This window comes from Callorhinus ursinus, unplaced genomic scaffold, assembly GCF_003265705.2.
Source record: "Callorhinus ursinus isolate GAN/ISIS: 27379988/994484 unplaced genomic scaffold, GSC_fseal_2.0 scaffold53, whole genome shotgun sequence".
In the NCBI taxonomy this organism is placed as follows: Eukaryota; Metazoa; Chordata; class Mammalia; order Carnivora; family Otariidae; genus Callorhinus; species Callorhinus ursinus.
This window is the reverse complement of record NW_027397115.1, coordinates 7,257,958-7,272,811: the sequence shown is the minus strand read 5'-3', so window position 1 is coordinate 7,272,811 and position 14,854 is coordinate 7,257,958. Positions and strand designations below refer to the sequence as shown.

General features: G+C 44.2%; 1 protein-coding gene and 1 pseudogene across 1 annotated transcript in view; one reads left to right on the top strand and one right to left on the bottom strand.

Moving 5' to 3' along the window:
- Window positions 1–14,854, bottom strand: part of LOC112809917 (probable phospholipid-transporting ATPase IIA) — a 121,430-nt gene that overhangs the window by 69,474 nt on the left and 37,102 nt on the right. Inside the window, exon 4 of the mRNA XM_025853323.2 lies at window positions 12,685–12,793. Coding sequence (XP_025709108.1) covers window positions 12,685–12,793 — 109 coding nt within the window. The remainder of the gene's footprint in view (window positions 1–12,684; window positions 12,794–14,854) is intronic.
- Window positions 6,178–6,427, top strand: LOC112809891 (cytochrome c oxidase subunit NDUFA4 pseudogene; annotated as a pseudogene).

Genomic DNA, 14,854 nt, shown 5'->3' with positions numbered 1-14,854 from the left:
TCGAGTCCCGCATTGGGCTCCCTGCTCAGTGGAGAGTCTGCTTCTCCCTCTGCCTCTCCCTCTGCCTCTCATTTGTGCTCTCTCTCTCAAATAAATATATAAAATCTTTTAAAAATTTGCGATTGCTACATATTTTGTTTATGCAATTATGACCAGACTATACAACTTTAGCTGGATGTCTATCTGGAGAAACAGTAGCAGCTACTGTTAAACACAAACCTGCACTAAGCTGTATAGATGCTGATACAGTTACAGCTCCCTTTAGCCCTCACAGTGGCCATGAGAAACAGCTATTACTGCCTCAAGTTTTCAGACAAGGAAGTAGGCTCAGCCTACGCCATCCCCACACCCACCCCAGCACCAACCTCACAGTTAGAACAGATCAGAGCCAGGATTCATACCCCCATCTGACCCCAGAGAGTAAATTAAAAAAAAAAAGTGAGTTCAGTTCTATGCCAAAAACGAGAAACCCTTCGGATTATACTGAGTGCTGCTATGTCATGGGAATTCAAAGAGGCAAGACAGTCCCCTTATCCTAGAAAAAAAGCTTGGTCTCCTTCAGGATTCAACAAACGTGCTGACGGGGGCCAAGGCAGTGAACAGTTTAGGTTTTGTAGGTTTTGTAGGTCAAGAAGTGAGGTTCCCAAATCTGTCAACAATCAGTCCCCACCAAAGGCTCAAAACTATTTTTAGCAACCAGGTCATACCAAAAAAAAAAAAAAAAAAAAAAAAAGGCGGTAGGCTGAATTTGGCCCCTGGGCTGTAGTTTGCAAACCCATGAGCTGGTAAGAAAAAGAGCCAGACACATGCTGTTAGTGCAAAATCATATGTGAAATGATGCAGCTAAGTCCAGAGTGCTAAGGAGCAGAAAGGGGGTAAATCTCTCCTTTGGAAAAGGACCTGGAACACTGCCCAGCACACAGAAGGCTCCTGATCATGCATTCAACATTCCAGCACCATTTACAGAATGCCTGCTGTATGCCGGGTGATCCGCAGGTGGGGAGACATGGAACTCACATTCCGGTGGAGGGAACGAGGCAACAGGTAAATAATGAGTAAGCGGGGTAGGGTAAGGGAGGTGCCAACATACACTTTGCAGGAGAGGTGAGACCGGGATCGGCCAGATGAAGGACACGGTTACCAGTAACCCATGAAAGGAAGGCAGGAGATGGGAGAAAAGTGGTGCACGTGAGTCGTCCACGCATGCGTGTGGCCACAGGCTGCACCTCCTTCAGCAAGGCCAGAAGCACTGCAACGCAAGGCAGGAAATGGCAAAAGACAAAGGTGGAAGGGCCAGTCGGGGCTGGGCAGTGCTATGAACAAGCCCAGGGAGGAGGTGGGCCTTGATTCTGGTGACGGGTCCAATTCTTGCACAAGGAAGCAACACCGAGAAATCTTTACATCCCTGGCTTTTCATAAAACACTCAGCCGAGAAAGAAAGGAAGTAATAATGACTCTCAAAGCCTCCTCAATAAAGTAGCATTTTATCCAGCAGCGAGAGCCAAAGTGGGATGGGTCTGTTGAGTCTGCTATTCCCTCCCTGGACTCATTCACTCAACAAAAACCCAACGTTCACTAAGCAGGATCTCCAGCTTGAGCTTCTTTAGTTTTAAGAACTTAAAGACACTAATGAAGTAATCTGAGTGTACAACTCCAGGCTTTTACAGTTTTCCACAGTATCATATACTTGTCTTATCAAAAAGATCACGTGTCCTTTTGATAATTTAATAATGTAATAATTTTAATAATTAAAAATTTTAAGGGCGCCTGGGTGGCTCAGTTGGTTAAGCGACTGCCTTCGGCTCAGGTCATGATCCTGGAGTCCCGGGATCGAGTCCCACATCGGGCTCCCTGCCCAGCAGGGAGTCTGCTTCTCCCTCTGAGGGAGTCTGCTTCTCCCTCTGACCCTCTGACCCTCTTCCCTCTCGTGCTCTCTATCTCTCATTCTCTCTCAAATAAATAAATAAAATCTTTAAAAAAAAATTTTTAATAACATCAATAAATTTAATAGTTTAACAACTTAATAATTTACCAGAGATTTTCCATAGCATTCCAATCATCTCTACTGAAAGAACTTTTTCAAACAGATTCCCTAGGGTTTCATTTTAATTAATTCTTGTACTTAATTAAATTTTGTCATGGTAACAGTCAGGAGAACTGACACTAGGAGGGAAGCACCCAAACGCTATTAATGATTTCTAAACAGAATACACAGCAAGTGGTGATGAACTGGACCAACCCTCGGTTGCTCTGAGGGCTTCTAGACTGTCCCAGTTTGGGCATCTCACACTATGACATGACTGTTTCATGTGCCTCATTTTCACCAAACACAGGACTAAATTCAATTCACGGGCCTGAGCCCTCGCCTGCTAAGAGAGCAACCCGGAGCCTCAAGTGTTTGTTATGTCAAAACATGTGTAGAGGGAACAGAGGACACCCACCAATCCAGAGTCAGAGCATTAGAAATGAGGGAAGAGAGGGGCACCTGGGTGGTTCAGCCGGTTAAGCATCTGCCCTCAGCTCGGGTCATGATCCCGGGGTCCTGGGATCAAGCCAGCGTTGGGCTCCCAGCTCAGCAGGGAGTCTGCTTCTCCCTCTCCCCCTGCTCCAACCCCCCTCCCAGGCTCTATCACTCTCACGCTCTCTCTCAAATAAATAAAATCTTTTTAAAAAATTTTTAAAAAAAGAAAAGAAATGGGGGAAGAGAGTGTCCCAAGTGCAGAATTCTTTTCCTGCCTGAACATTTCTTCTGGGCCCACTAGGGGGCAACAGGAAAAACATAGACAGACATGCTATTCCTCCCGGGGAGGTTATCAAGGTGTTGCTCGAAGGATGGAAGATCATAAATTCAACATGGCCCTCTGTGCCAATGAACTTTTCCTTCACCTGAGCTTGCCCTGGCTTTCCCAAACATAAATTTACACATTTTCTTTGGTTTTATTACTAAAACTGAAGCTGGTGGCCTGACCCAAAAGATCACTGAGCTTGTGTTCCAACCTTCAAGACCTAGCTACAAGTCTTCTCTTGTATTTAACTCAAAGAGAAATACGTATTTTAAGTCTTATTGAATAATAACTGTATATGTATACGTGGGGATGTTGGTAGGGCAGACAAAATCAGGAGGATTATGCTGGAGGGGTTGACGGGTGATTCTTTCTGGGAACATAGGGAATTTATCACTTTCTCTGGCACACATACTTCCTAAATTCTTCACAGTGTTTTTTTTTTTATATAAGCATGAGGTGTTCTTCTAATAAGAAAGAAGAAGAATAAATTAAATTAGCTCAAACTTCTAAGTGACCAGACCCAGATCTTTCCCTTCTACAACGGAGTCCTGATTTACGATCAGTTAATGTGAACTCTGCCTCTCCCTGTCCATCTGCTCAACCTCAACAAAAACCCCTTTTAATCCGCTGTGTTTGCAAAGCAGATTCTGACTAAGGCCGATCCCTCAGACAAGGTATCCTCAGACTCTCCTGCTCTATCGGGCTAACCCCCACAGTCTTGACCCTAAATTTGGATTTCCCTTTCCAAAGCTGCCATTTGTTGGCGATCAATAACGCCCTGTGCAGGGCTGCGTGCAGGACACCTGGTTAGTGTGGGTCTGTGTGTGTGTGTGTGTGTGTGTGTTCTGAATGAGGACATAAAACCAGAAGAATGAAAAGCAGAAAAAGCAGCAGGAAGAAAAGAGAAGGGAAAGCAGATCCCAGGGTGTATATTCCAACGTTGACTGGGCTTCCCAACCAGCCAGGTACCACGGCCAGCTGCGGACATCTGAACAAAGGCCCAAGCGGTGTGTCCAGCTGCCGTGGCCAGGGTGGCGGAGAGAAGCGAGAGGAAAGAAGGGATGCAGAGAGACTGACGAGCCAGGCAATCCAGGGGCTGGGATGAACTCGTAGAATGAAAAACGCTTCAAATTGTGGAAAGGGCTCCAAACACGTTTTCTAACCTTACATTAACTGCTATTCTGAGTTTTCTACAAACGTTCTTCCAAAAAAAAAAAAAAAAAAGAACAAGGTACAGATGCCCTCTGGCAGAGCTCCCCATCCTCCTAACAAAAATAACACGTCTCCAGTGAGTATTCAGAGGACGGCTCCCTACTGCCCAGTCTCCAACTGGAAGAAAATACTCTCCCAATACCCCACTGAGAAGTCAGCACACACACTTCCCAAGGACCACTTCTTCCTTTTTTCCTCTCACCTTCCTTGAGGTTCCTATGGCTGAAGGAGAGCTGGCCCTGTGGGCGTGCAAGCTGTGTTCACCCCCCCCACACACACACACCCTTGGGTGAATGACCTATGGTCATCTTAAAATTCTTAACTTTTCAACAAGGGGCCCCACCTTCTCATTTTGCACGGGGTCCCCCAGATTACATAGCTGCCCCTGAACAAAGGTAAAAACACCCAGTAACATCTTCAGTACACAGGGCCCAGAAAAAGCTGGCCACCTTCTGAGAAGAAAAGGCCACAGCACCTCCCCTCCCCAGCCCGCCCTGCTCTTCTGGTTCCCCTAACACCCAGCCTCTGGGATTTTTAAATACATTCGCAGAAACTTTACAGAAGTTGGCTAAGAGATTTTTACAAAGGTTAAGTGGAAAACTGTCTGTTGGCCACATCCTAAATCATTAAATGCCTTCTATAAAATAAATTTATCCCTTTCAGCTTTCGACACTCTACCCGAGTCACCCCTGAGCCAGAGTTTATAACAGGGAACAAAATTCCAATTACAAGAGCTGTTTATTTCTGTAGAGATGGACCCCAAGCCTTTCATAAGCAAAGCTATTGAGCCCAAACCATGCTTTTCATGGATGACAGCTTCAGAATAAGAGCAGTTTGTCTCCATTGCAGGGAGAAACCAGATGTTTCCCTTGAGTCGAAACAAGCAAATGACAATTCAGTCAAACTACGGAACAGCCCGCAAGAAAGAAATTTTTTTTAAATAAATTCCGGGGCACTCGTATGTGTGGGCCTCTGTTTTGACCCCAAACACCTCCAGCCCTACTTCTATTTTTCATTGTGCATGCAGGACATTGATTGCTTTTGTAGATCTTGAGCAGCAATCTCTACGCACCAACCCTGGTTAATGTATTACTCTTGAGCTCACACTCTGTGACAGTGATGAGTTGTAAATTCTACAGCGTGTGTACATTTCCTGCGGTGGACATTAAAACGCCTCTGCAGACCCAGCAGAGTTCATAGGTTTCAAGTTGAAATTTTCATATTCCAATAGAGTTGTCTGCATTCCCCAAAGCCTAAGACTTATTTGAAAACAGGCAAAGGGCTGAGAAGTAGTATTATAAATTCCATGGCCACATCCTGGGGCTTTTGTTTAAAATAGTGGGAACTTAAAAAAGAAAGGCTGAGGTTTAAGTGTAACAAGTTTATACCCAAGAGGCTTTTAAAATAAATATACAAATGGTCCTCCCTGCTTCTGGTGCCCAATAATGAAGAAACAGACCCACACCCCAAAAGATACCTTTTGGGAAAGATAACAGTGCAATGTGCATGTGAGATTGTTTTCAGGGGTTTTTTTTTGTTTTGTTTTGGGCTCTTTTTAAACTAAACAATAGATCAGTTCACCAATGATTTGTAATAAAGTGAAACTCAGTACTTTGGAAAAACAAAGAAACGTATGGGTCTGAAATAACTTTGCATCTGTCGGAGAAATGTATGAGAAAGTGTCTGGCAAGATCTGTTTTAAACAAGACTTATAAAAGCGAATGCTGTGAATCTTAATGAGGGAAGCTTGGGCAGGGGAATTCTTTGCTTCCTGAACTGCCTCTGAGATCCTTAGTAAAGGATTTTTGCAGTACTTTTGCTGTAGTTAATATCAGAAACACCATCACTGGGGCACCTGGGTGGCTCAGTTGTTAAGCGTCTGCCTTCGGCTCACATCATGATCCCAGGGTCCTGGGATGGAGCCCCGCATCAGGCTCCCTGCTCCGTGGGAAGCCTGCTTCTCCCTCTCCCACTCCCCCGCTTGTGTTCCCTCTCTCGCATTCTGTCAAATAAATAAATAAAATCTTAAAAAAAAAAAAAAAAACTCATCACTGTAATTCTCTTCTCTAAAAAAAAAGTATAAAACAGGGATGTCCCATCAGTGTAGGCACAATTTAGTGCTGGGTGCCTTGCAGATCTGATCTTTTCTTCCTCTGGACTGGAGGCCTCGGCCACAACCATGTCACCCAAGATCCTGGATCAGGCCAAGACGTCTAAGAGCTTGATCCCCGCTCTTCAAATTTATTGGAGCGGGAGGTTTTGGAGCAGCGCTGTATGTCTTGCACCTGGCACTGTTCGATCCAGATGTCAGTTGGGATGGGAAGAATAACCCAGAACCCCAGAACAAAATGGGTCCCAGTGATCAATACAAGTTCTACTCAGTGAATGTCGATTATAGCAAACTGAAGACAGTCCAGACTTTTAAATGAAATGTTTCCCTATAAAGGTGCTTTGAATGAAAGTCTTCCAGAAGTCATCTGCACTATTTTCCACTTATCCAGGAAATATTTCCCCTCTAAATGCCAAAATCATGTATTGTGTTGGGGTTTACACTGATTAATAAATATCTGAAACTTATAAAAAAAGAAATAAAAAAATTTTTGAAGTATAAAACACACCACGTCTGAACAGAGTTTATACTTTGAAAACAAAAATGGTACTTGTGTTTAAGAATAGGGAATTTCTGGATGGAACTAGAGGATACTACGCTAAGCAAAATAAGTCAATCAGAGAAAGACAATTATCATATGATCTCACTGCTATATGGAATTTGAGAAACAAGGCAGAGGATCATACGGGAAGGGAGGGAAAAATGAAACAAGACGAAACCAGAGAGGGAGACAACCATAAGCGACTCTTAATCTCAGGAAACAAACTGAGGGTTGCTGGAGTGGTGGGGGGAGGGAGGGATGGGGTGGCTGGGTGATGGACACTGGGGAGGGTATGTGCTATGGTGAGCGCTGTGAATTGTGTAAGACTGATGAATCACAGATCTGTACCCCTGAAACAAATAATACATTGTATGTTAATAAATAAAATCTTTTTAAAAATTATTAAAAAAAAGAAAAAGAATAGGTTATTTCCATGTAGTCAATTACCCATGAGCTAAACAATGCCCCATTAATGAACACATCTTCCCTACATTAACCTACCTTCTCCTGATAAACTCCAATGGACTTAAACTGCCAAAAAGAAAAACATGTATATCCTTTGACCTCAAAATTCAGTCACAGGAACCACAATCCTAAATCATGGTCCAAAATGGGTTTTGAATTTCAGTGAAGAAAAAAAGATATCACTCTTCAGTGGAGGTGAGAGATCCTGAGATTATTCTGTACCTGGGAAAGGGTGAACAGAGCACCTGGAAAGATGCAGAACTATCTGGAAAGAAATGGGGAAGATTAAACATACCAGCTGGTTTTTACCACCACACAGTACTCAAAAACTGAACATAGGAGAGATTCTCTCCATTTCACATAGACCTTCAGCTTATGACTTATGGCTCACCGGGTGCCCAGATGTCCCCAGCGGGAAAGAAGCATCAGCAATTGTGTTAATTGTGCCTCTGTTTGCACTTTCTTTCAAAGCTAATTATCTGCGTGCCTCATTTAGCCCATGATCACAGGTTAGTCTGGAAAACATTCCTGGTAGGAAGACCCACAGAATTCCTCTTGGGAAAATGCAAATCCAACTGCCCTCACCACCTGTGATAACCAAGGCAAACCCCTCTACCCCCAGAATTAAACTTTTGGTTTGGGCAAGACACAAAGAAAGAGAAACAATCCATTTACTAATTATTCCTTCCCCACCCAACCCCAATCTCTGCAGGAACAAAATGGCATTTTGCTGGGTCAGCTACCACTTCAAGACCCTCTCTCCTTTGGCTTTGGTATCTCCAGGGCCTCTGAACACTGTTAGAGAAGAAAGCTCTAGAAAACTCGTAAGGGCCTAAAAGCCTCCCTCCAGTCTGATCATGCTACAAACGTGGATTTCAAGAAGGCGGGGGGATGCTTCTTTATCTGAAAGCATCATCCCTAGAGGGTGTTCGACAACTCTGTCTAACAATAAGTTGTCCACCTCAGAATGAGGATGCTCGGGGCACCTGAGTGGCTCAGTCAGTTAAGCACCCAACTCGTGATTTAGGCTCAGGTCATGATCTCATGGGTCCTGAAATTGTGCTGTTTAAGAAATTACACACTAGACCTTGTCCAGCACCTGGCTGGGTTATGGTAGGTAACCTTTCATTTTTTTTTTTTTTTTATGGCTTTCCAATTTTGACAGAAGTTTTCAAACACTTCCAACATCACCTACTCCCTAGCATGCCTTGTACACAGATTCCTAGATCACAGAACGGACTTTCCCACAGTGTCAGGCCCTCACTGGCCTGCATGGTCTTCTCCTCTGTTTTCCCAGGAGGGAGACTCGGGAAACATGGCCTAGGTGGGAAGAACAAATGGAGCCAGAACCTGGGGTATGAACCCTACACTCCCAGCCATCACACCTGTGGCCTTTGGGAGACTCTTCCCCAGGGCCACTTCATGCCTGTGTGCTCTGGGTACTAGCACCAGGCCCCGTGCTCAGAAGGGTCCTGGACTTGGTTTTATGCTCGCCTACTGCCATCTTGAAATTCTTAATTTCTGAACAAGGGCCCCACATGTCCATTTTGCACTCTGCACCACAAACACACAACCAGTCCTGCTCTCTTCCACCCTCTAAGACTTAAGATGAGGGTCACTTCTTCTGAGAAGACATATAAGGGGCACCTGGGTGGCTCAGTCGTTAAGCATCTGCCTTTGGCTCAGGTCATGATCCCAGGGTCCTGGGATCGAGCCCCGCATCAGGCTCCCTGCTCAGCGGGGAGCCTGCTTCTCCCTCTGCCACTCCCCCTGCTTGTGTTCCCTCTCCCGCTGTGTCTCTCTCTGTCAAATAGGATAAATAAATCTTTAAAAAAAAAAAAAGATATCAGCTCCTCTCTGACTGGCCCCCATAACCTCCCATGACCCCTGGCTCATACCTCCATTTACTGATTCACACCCACCACCATTTAACGGACCCCTGCTATAATATCATCACCACTGGCTTTCTTGAGTACACACCAAATCCCAGGCCAGTATTACGTTCTTCTCATACAAGAGTTATATTTACAGCAACTCTCATAAGGTAGGCACTATTACTACCCCCAATTTACTGAGAGGTTAAGGACCTGCCCGTGGAGCTGGCTGCAGGGGAAGCAGGACTCTTGAGTTCAGGCAGAGCACAGGCTCAGAACCAGGAATGCAGTGCTCAAGAAAGGGAAAGTCTTTATGAGAGCCACCCCACTCCCACCCCTGATGTATAATTATTAGTTGCATTTTTTAATTATCTATTTAAATGTCTGGATACTTCACCAAATTATGAATTCCCAGAATCCCCAGCCCCTTGTGTTCATCTCTGTAATATGGAAGCCTATCGTCGACTTGGGACGTGTGGTAGTCAAAAAAATTCTCAAGAAAATGAAGAAAAGGTCATTTTGATGTGAGGTATTAAAATACTTCAAATATTTCCTATTAAACCATGACAATGACATTAAAAAATAATCTAACTGGTGTGTTATTTTAGGTAACAAATTACAAATTATTTGAATGAAATAAGATGATCTAAATGGAAGTAGCAATTAACCAAAAAAAAAAAAAAACAAACAAACTATCATCCATTTTTCCTCACAGTGATAAGTGCCTCTCAGGATTTTTAGTTGTTTAAAATCCACTTTTTTCTCGAAGTTTTAAATTTTTTCAATTTGATTACCATAATGCCTCTAAAACTCTGGCAAAGTCCCAACAAGAAATCTATGCCATTAGCATTCCTAAAACTATATTAACTCTTGCTAAAAATGCAGGTCATGAATCTAATTTTGACACATCAGACAAACACAAGTTGAGGGACAGGCTACAAAGCAACTTCCCTGAAACTGGCCAGTCCTTTTCTAAATGTCAACGTCGTATCAAAGAAAACCAAGGAGCTATGCCAGGCTAGAGGAGATTGAGGAACAAGGACAATTAAATGCCACTGGGAAAACCTGTACTGGTTTCTGTACCAGGAAAAAATGCTGTTAAAAACAGGATATTTTAGACACTGGGGGGTGGGGGATGGGGGGGAAAAAAACACAGGACATTTCAGGAACAGATGGCAAATTTTGAGTAAGGACTATAGAGATTAGATTAATATTAATGTACCAATGTTGAATTCCCTGATTTCAATAATTGTACTGTGTTATGTGAGAGAAATGCCCTATTCGGAATTAAGCATGAAAGTATTTAGGAGTAAAGGGAATAATGTCTGCAACTTAATTTCTAACGAGAGAGAGAATATTAAAAAGCAAACGTGACAAAATGTTAACATTTGATGGAAGAGCCATCACCGTTCACCACATGATTTTTGTAACTTTCTTCCTAGTTTTTAGAAGTTACTACCCCCCAATTTTTAAAATTTTATCAGCACAAGTACTGCTGTTATTAATCAGGAAATGATGCAGAATGCAGGTAAATATCATGGCCTGTAATCTAGTGATCAAGGACTCGATATTCTGATTTCTAAAGGTTTCTGAACTCTAAAAATAGTGTTGAAAAATATATTTTAAGTCATCATGTGATAAAATTAGTAAATAATTAAACAGTAAGGTCAAAAAAAGCTTCTTTCTCTTCCTCTCTCTGAAATCTTCCAGTTGGGGCTTCCTACTCTGGCCCTTCTCCCCACCCCCCCCCCCAAGTGTATCAAATAACTAACCTCACCCTCGATCACTTTCTGAGCTGACAGTTTCTTCAGTGCTTTTTGGGGGCTTTCAAAGCAAATGGCCGAGCAGGAGCTGGGTTAATATTCAGAACTCTGCTCGGGTTTCCCCTACTGTCGTATTGGCATGACAATGGAAACCACGGGCCACAAAAGGAGACCAACAAAGGAAGACAAGTTTTTAATGCTAGAGCCATCTGCCAATTCTCCTTAGGATCTTTCCAAGAACTGAGTGAAGATAAAGCAGGAGCTGAGAAGGGGGTCTGCAGGGGAGGGCAGAAAAATCATTCACAGGAAAAGCAATTGCAATATGAAAAGAACCAAAGAAGGTTTGGAGCCTGGATAGATGAATGAATGGAATCCCTCTAAATAGATCCACCGCACCCTCTCCAATGGGGCTTTTGTTGGTTGCCTAGCATTTTAAATGTTATAGTCAGAATATGTTATTAAGGGAGGATTTAATATACACGAACCACAAAAAAACACCCTGCAGAGGGGTCTTCTGATTATCCACGTGGAAAGCCCAAGCCACCTGCCTTTACAAAGATTATGCCGGGTTTTCTTTCTTTACGTAGCAAAATGTTCTGAATACAGTAGTTTAGCAATAATAAAGCATTTTTATACCAACTCTACATCCCCCACTTCTCCCAGAGACTTGCAAAATGTTAAGACCACCAACTATGAAAATCTATTTAAATGCGCTAAAACGAAATATATTCATGGCCTCGGGGGATTTTATTTAAAAAACAATTTTTTTGAGCCTAAAACATATTCCTCTGACATTGTTCCTAGAAGAGAAGTTGTATGCAAAACCCTGAAACCACGTGTGGACGACTTCTTGGGAAGACTAAAGCTTTGGAAAGCAGTTCACACTTGACTCAGATATGCCTTCCCCGAGACATCTAACTCATCTTTTTCAGAATTCTTAACATCCTGAAGGTAAGGCACAGCTTTTCTCCGTCTCTGCCTCTCCTAAAACATTACTAAACCCTGAATGGGATCAGTCATCTTCTGGAACTTTAGGTAACATGCGCTCATTTCTGAACATATCCTTACAGGTAATCTCCTGTAGAATTCGTAGTTGAAATAGAAGTCAACATTGGCTGGGTTGCTTTGTGGGTTTTTAATGGGGTGTTTGGGTGGTTTTTGTTTTGGTTTTAATTCCACCAATTTAAAAATGCACTCATCTTGGGGCGCCTGGGTGGCTCAGTCGTTAAGCGTCTGCCTTCGGCTCAGGTCATGATCCCAGGGTCCTAGGATCGAGCCCCTCGTCAGGCTCCCTGCTCCGTGGGAAGCCTGCTTCTCCCTCTCCCACTCCCCCTGCTTGTGTTCCCTCTCTCGCTGTGTCTCTGTCAAATAAATAAACAAAATCTTAAAAAAAAAAAAAAAAAGGCCATCTAGTCGTTTCTCTTTGGGTCTGACTATATACACTCCCCACCATAATTTTTAGGATTTATAAGATGCCTTTCAAGGAAATCTTCACAGATACAGTGTTTATATAAATCTGGTGCCTATTTAAAAACTAATGTTGCGAAGTTGTAGCATGCGTTTTATAATGTTGAAAGAGTATCTTTTAAAGCTTGTAGGACAGACTTTGCAGTCTCCACCACGTGAACGTGAACGAGAGGGGCTCTCTCCTTCCCTCCTCAGTCAGCCCAGGGACAGGCAAAGGTGCAGGGTCAGCCAGAAGAGGATGCCCAACGAACAAAGTTTAATTCCAGGCTGATGACACACAAGTTGGCCAATAGGCCTGGCTCTGGGAGCAACTGTGGCAGCCTCAGGCACACGCTGGCCTCCCTGGTGCCACCACACAGTGTCTGCACACCCACCGGCCCCGGGCCTTGAACTCTGCTCCCTGACTGTCAGCGGCCCATGATGGAGTTGCAACCCTGTGGCCCCAGGCCGGAGCCGGGAGGCTGACCTCTCGTCGTGAGCCGGCTGTAGACCTGGCAGTTGACTTCCCTGTCCCGCACATAGCATCGGATCTCCTCCACAGCCTCTCTGATGACAGTGACGGCCAGCACAAAGCCCTGTGGAGAGAGCGGAGAGAGGATGAGCCCTGAGGAAAGTGACCTTCCTCTTCTGGTGCTGGGGACAGAAAAGGCCAGAGGCCACACCGAAGGGCAGCAGGGCAGAGCCTGCTAATTACCCCAAATGCACGCGCCCCAGCAAGCCCACTTCTCCCGACTCCTTCCTACACACATGCCCTGGGGAAACACTCGCTGACACACAGGTACACGGGCAGCCCTACCCACCACCACCGCAGGGTTTAGAAACCACAGGGTTTCTAAGTGGAAAAGGTGGTCTGTCCACAGGCAGTGACAGAGGGATGGTGTCTGCTATTCGTACCTCACTCGTCTTGTGCTGGGCGCCCTTCCAACTACACTACACCCCCACAGCAACCCTACGCTCACGATTGCTAAGACGGAGCCTCAGAAGCACAGAACGGTTGAGTCATCTTGCCCAAGGATATGAAGCTCTAAGTGACAGGCAGGAAATCTGGCTCCAGAGTCCTTGCTCCTAACAGCCACGGTGTTGTGCCTCCAGACAAACTTGGAAGACTTACTAGCCAATAAGATGGGAGGCCCAGGAGAAGGTTAAAAAGAATGAGATCCATCCCATGCACTGACCTGCCAAGGAGGGAAATTCACTTTTCACAACATACAATGTAACACCGTGCATACAAACAAGGGACAGCCATCATCTTCTGTGAAGAGTCCCAATTTCCTTAACTATTGGCTAGATTCCTTTGCAAGGAAGGGACTGAGAGGGAGGAAGGGGCCAAAGGGGACTTCAGTCTTGTCTGTACTGTTTTAAATCCTTATAAAGAGAACACACTGAAGCATTAATTGTGTAAGTAGAAACAAATTATAAAAAAAATTGGAAACTGCCCGACCTTTCCTGGGCCAGGTACCCCAACTCATAAAATTTGGTGGGAACTGGTGTTTGAGTCAGCCATAACAAGAAACTATTTCCATCTAGATTTCTCCTCTCATGTCAATAAAGGCAAGAACACTCATTCATTTTTCTTACAAGATAGCCTTGTCATCTCCTTTTAAAGTCATTTAAAAAAAAAAATTACAGAAAGCACCATCACCCTGAAGGTTAGCAGCGGTCATTCTTTGAGCATTTCATTTTCATACTGTTTACTCCGCGAAATATATTAACTTCGATTCAAAGGACTTTAAATCTCTTATGTAAATCTAGCCAGAGATGTGCGGCTTTGTGAAACTCCTCCAAGGGCTCATTCATCTTTACAATCAAAGGATTACTCCTGTTTCCAATCAGATTGTAAAGTACTGGCTGCAGCCAGAGCAAAACTGGTGCATTTCAGAATAAAAGCATAACAAGACCAGGAGGGGAGAGGAAACCTGTTCTGGGAAGAACGCAGACCCAGGGTGCACAACCCTCCCCCCCGCCCCCCCAAACTGCCAGTTTCCTTGTTTTGGGCCAGAATCCAGGTGTTTGCTGTTTGTTTTTTCAAATGTTCCCGTTTCTATTTCGCCCTGCGTGGGCCCAGCTAAATCCCATTGATGACAGTGGAAAGTGTGTGCTCCTACAAAGACAGGAGCCGCTAACCTCCCTGCTGCAGATAAATACCGCCTCCTAAATTATCCTATCTGCTCCCCCCACCCCACGCCCAAACACACAGTTCCCATTAATCCCAGAGGACATGCCATCCCTGAGGCTAGAAAATGCTTTCACAAAGAGATGCAAATGTAGTCCAGAAATAAATTCCAACTATGCAACTTCAGAGGTCCTTCATAGCCACAGATATTTAGAGAGAGGCTTTAATAGGGAGGCCTGGGGTTGTCTGAGCTTGTCAAAGAATCAGAGGCAGTGATAGCCTCTGATTAGCGCCGAGACAAGCCATTCTGAAGGTGCTAAGCCTCCTTTTGTAAAGTTGTACGTCAAAATAGAGTACAACAAAGCAAAACAAATCTATGAGCTAGAAATCAGAAAAGCAGTTGCCTCTGGTTCAGGATGGGGTGACTGGAAAGGGGCATTAGGGAACTAGGGTGATGAAACTGTTCTGTATTTGACTGAGGTGCTGTTTCCATGGGTGTTGACAAGTCAACACTCACCACTTT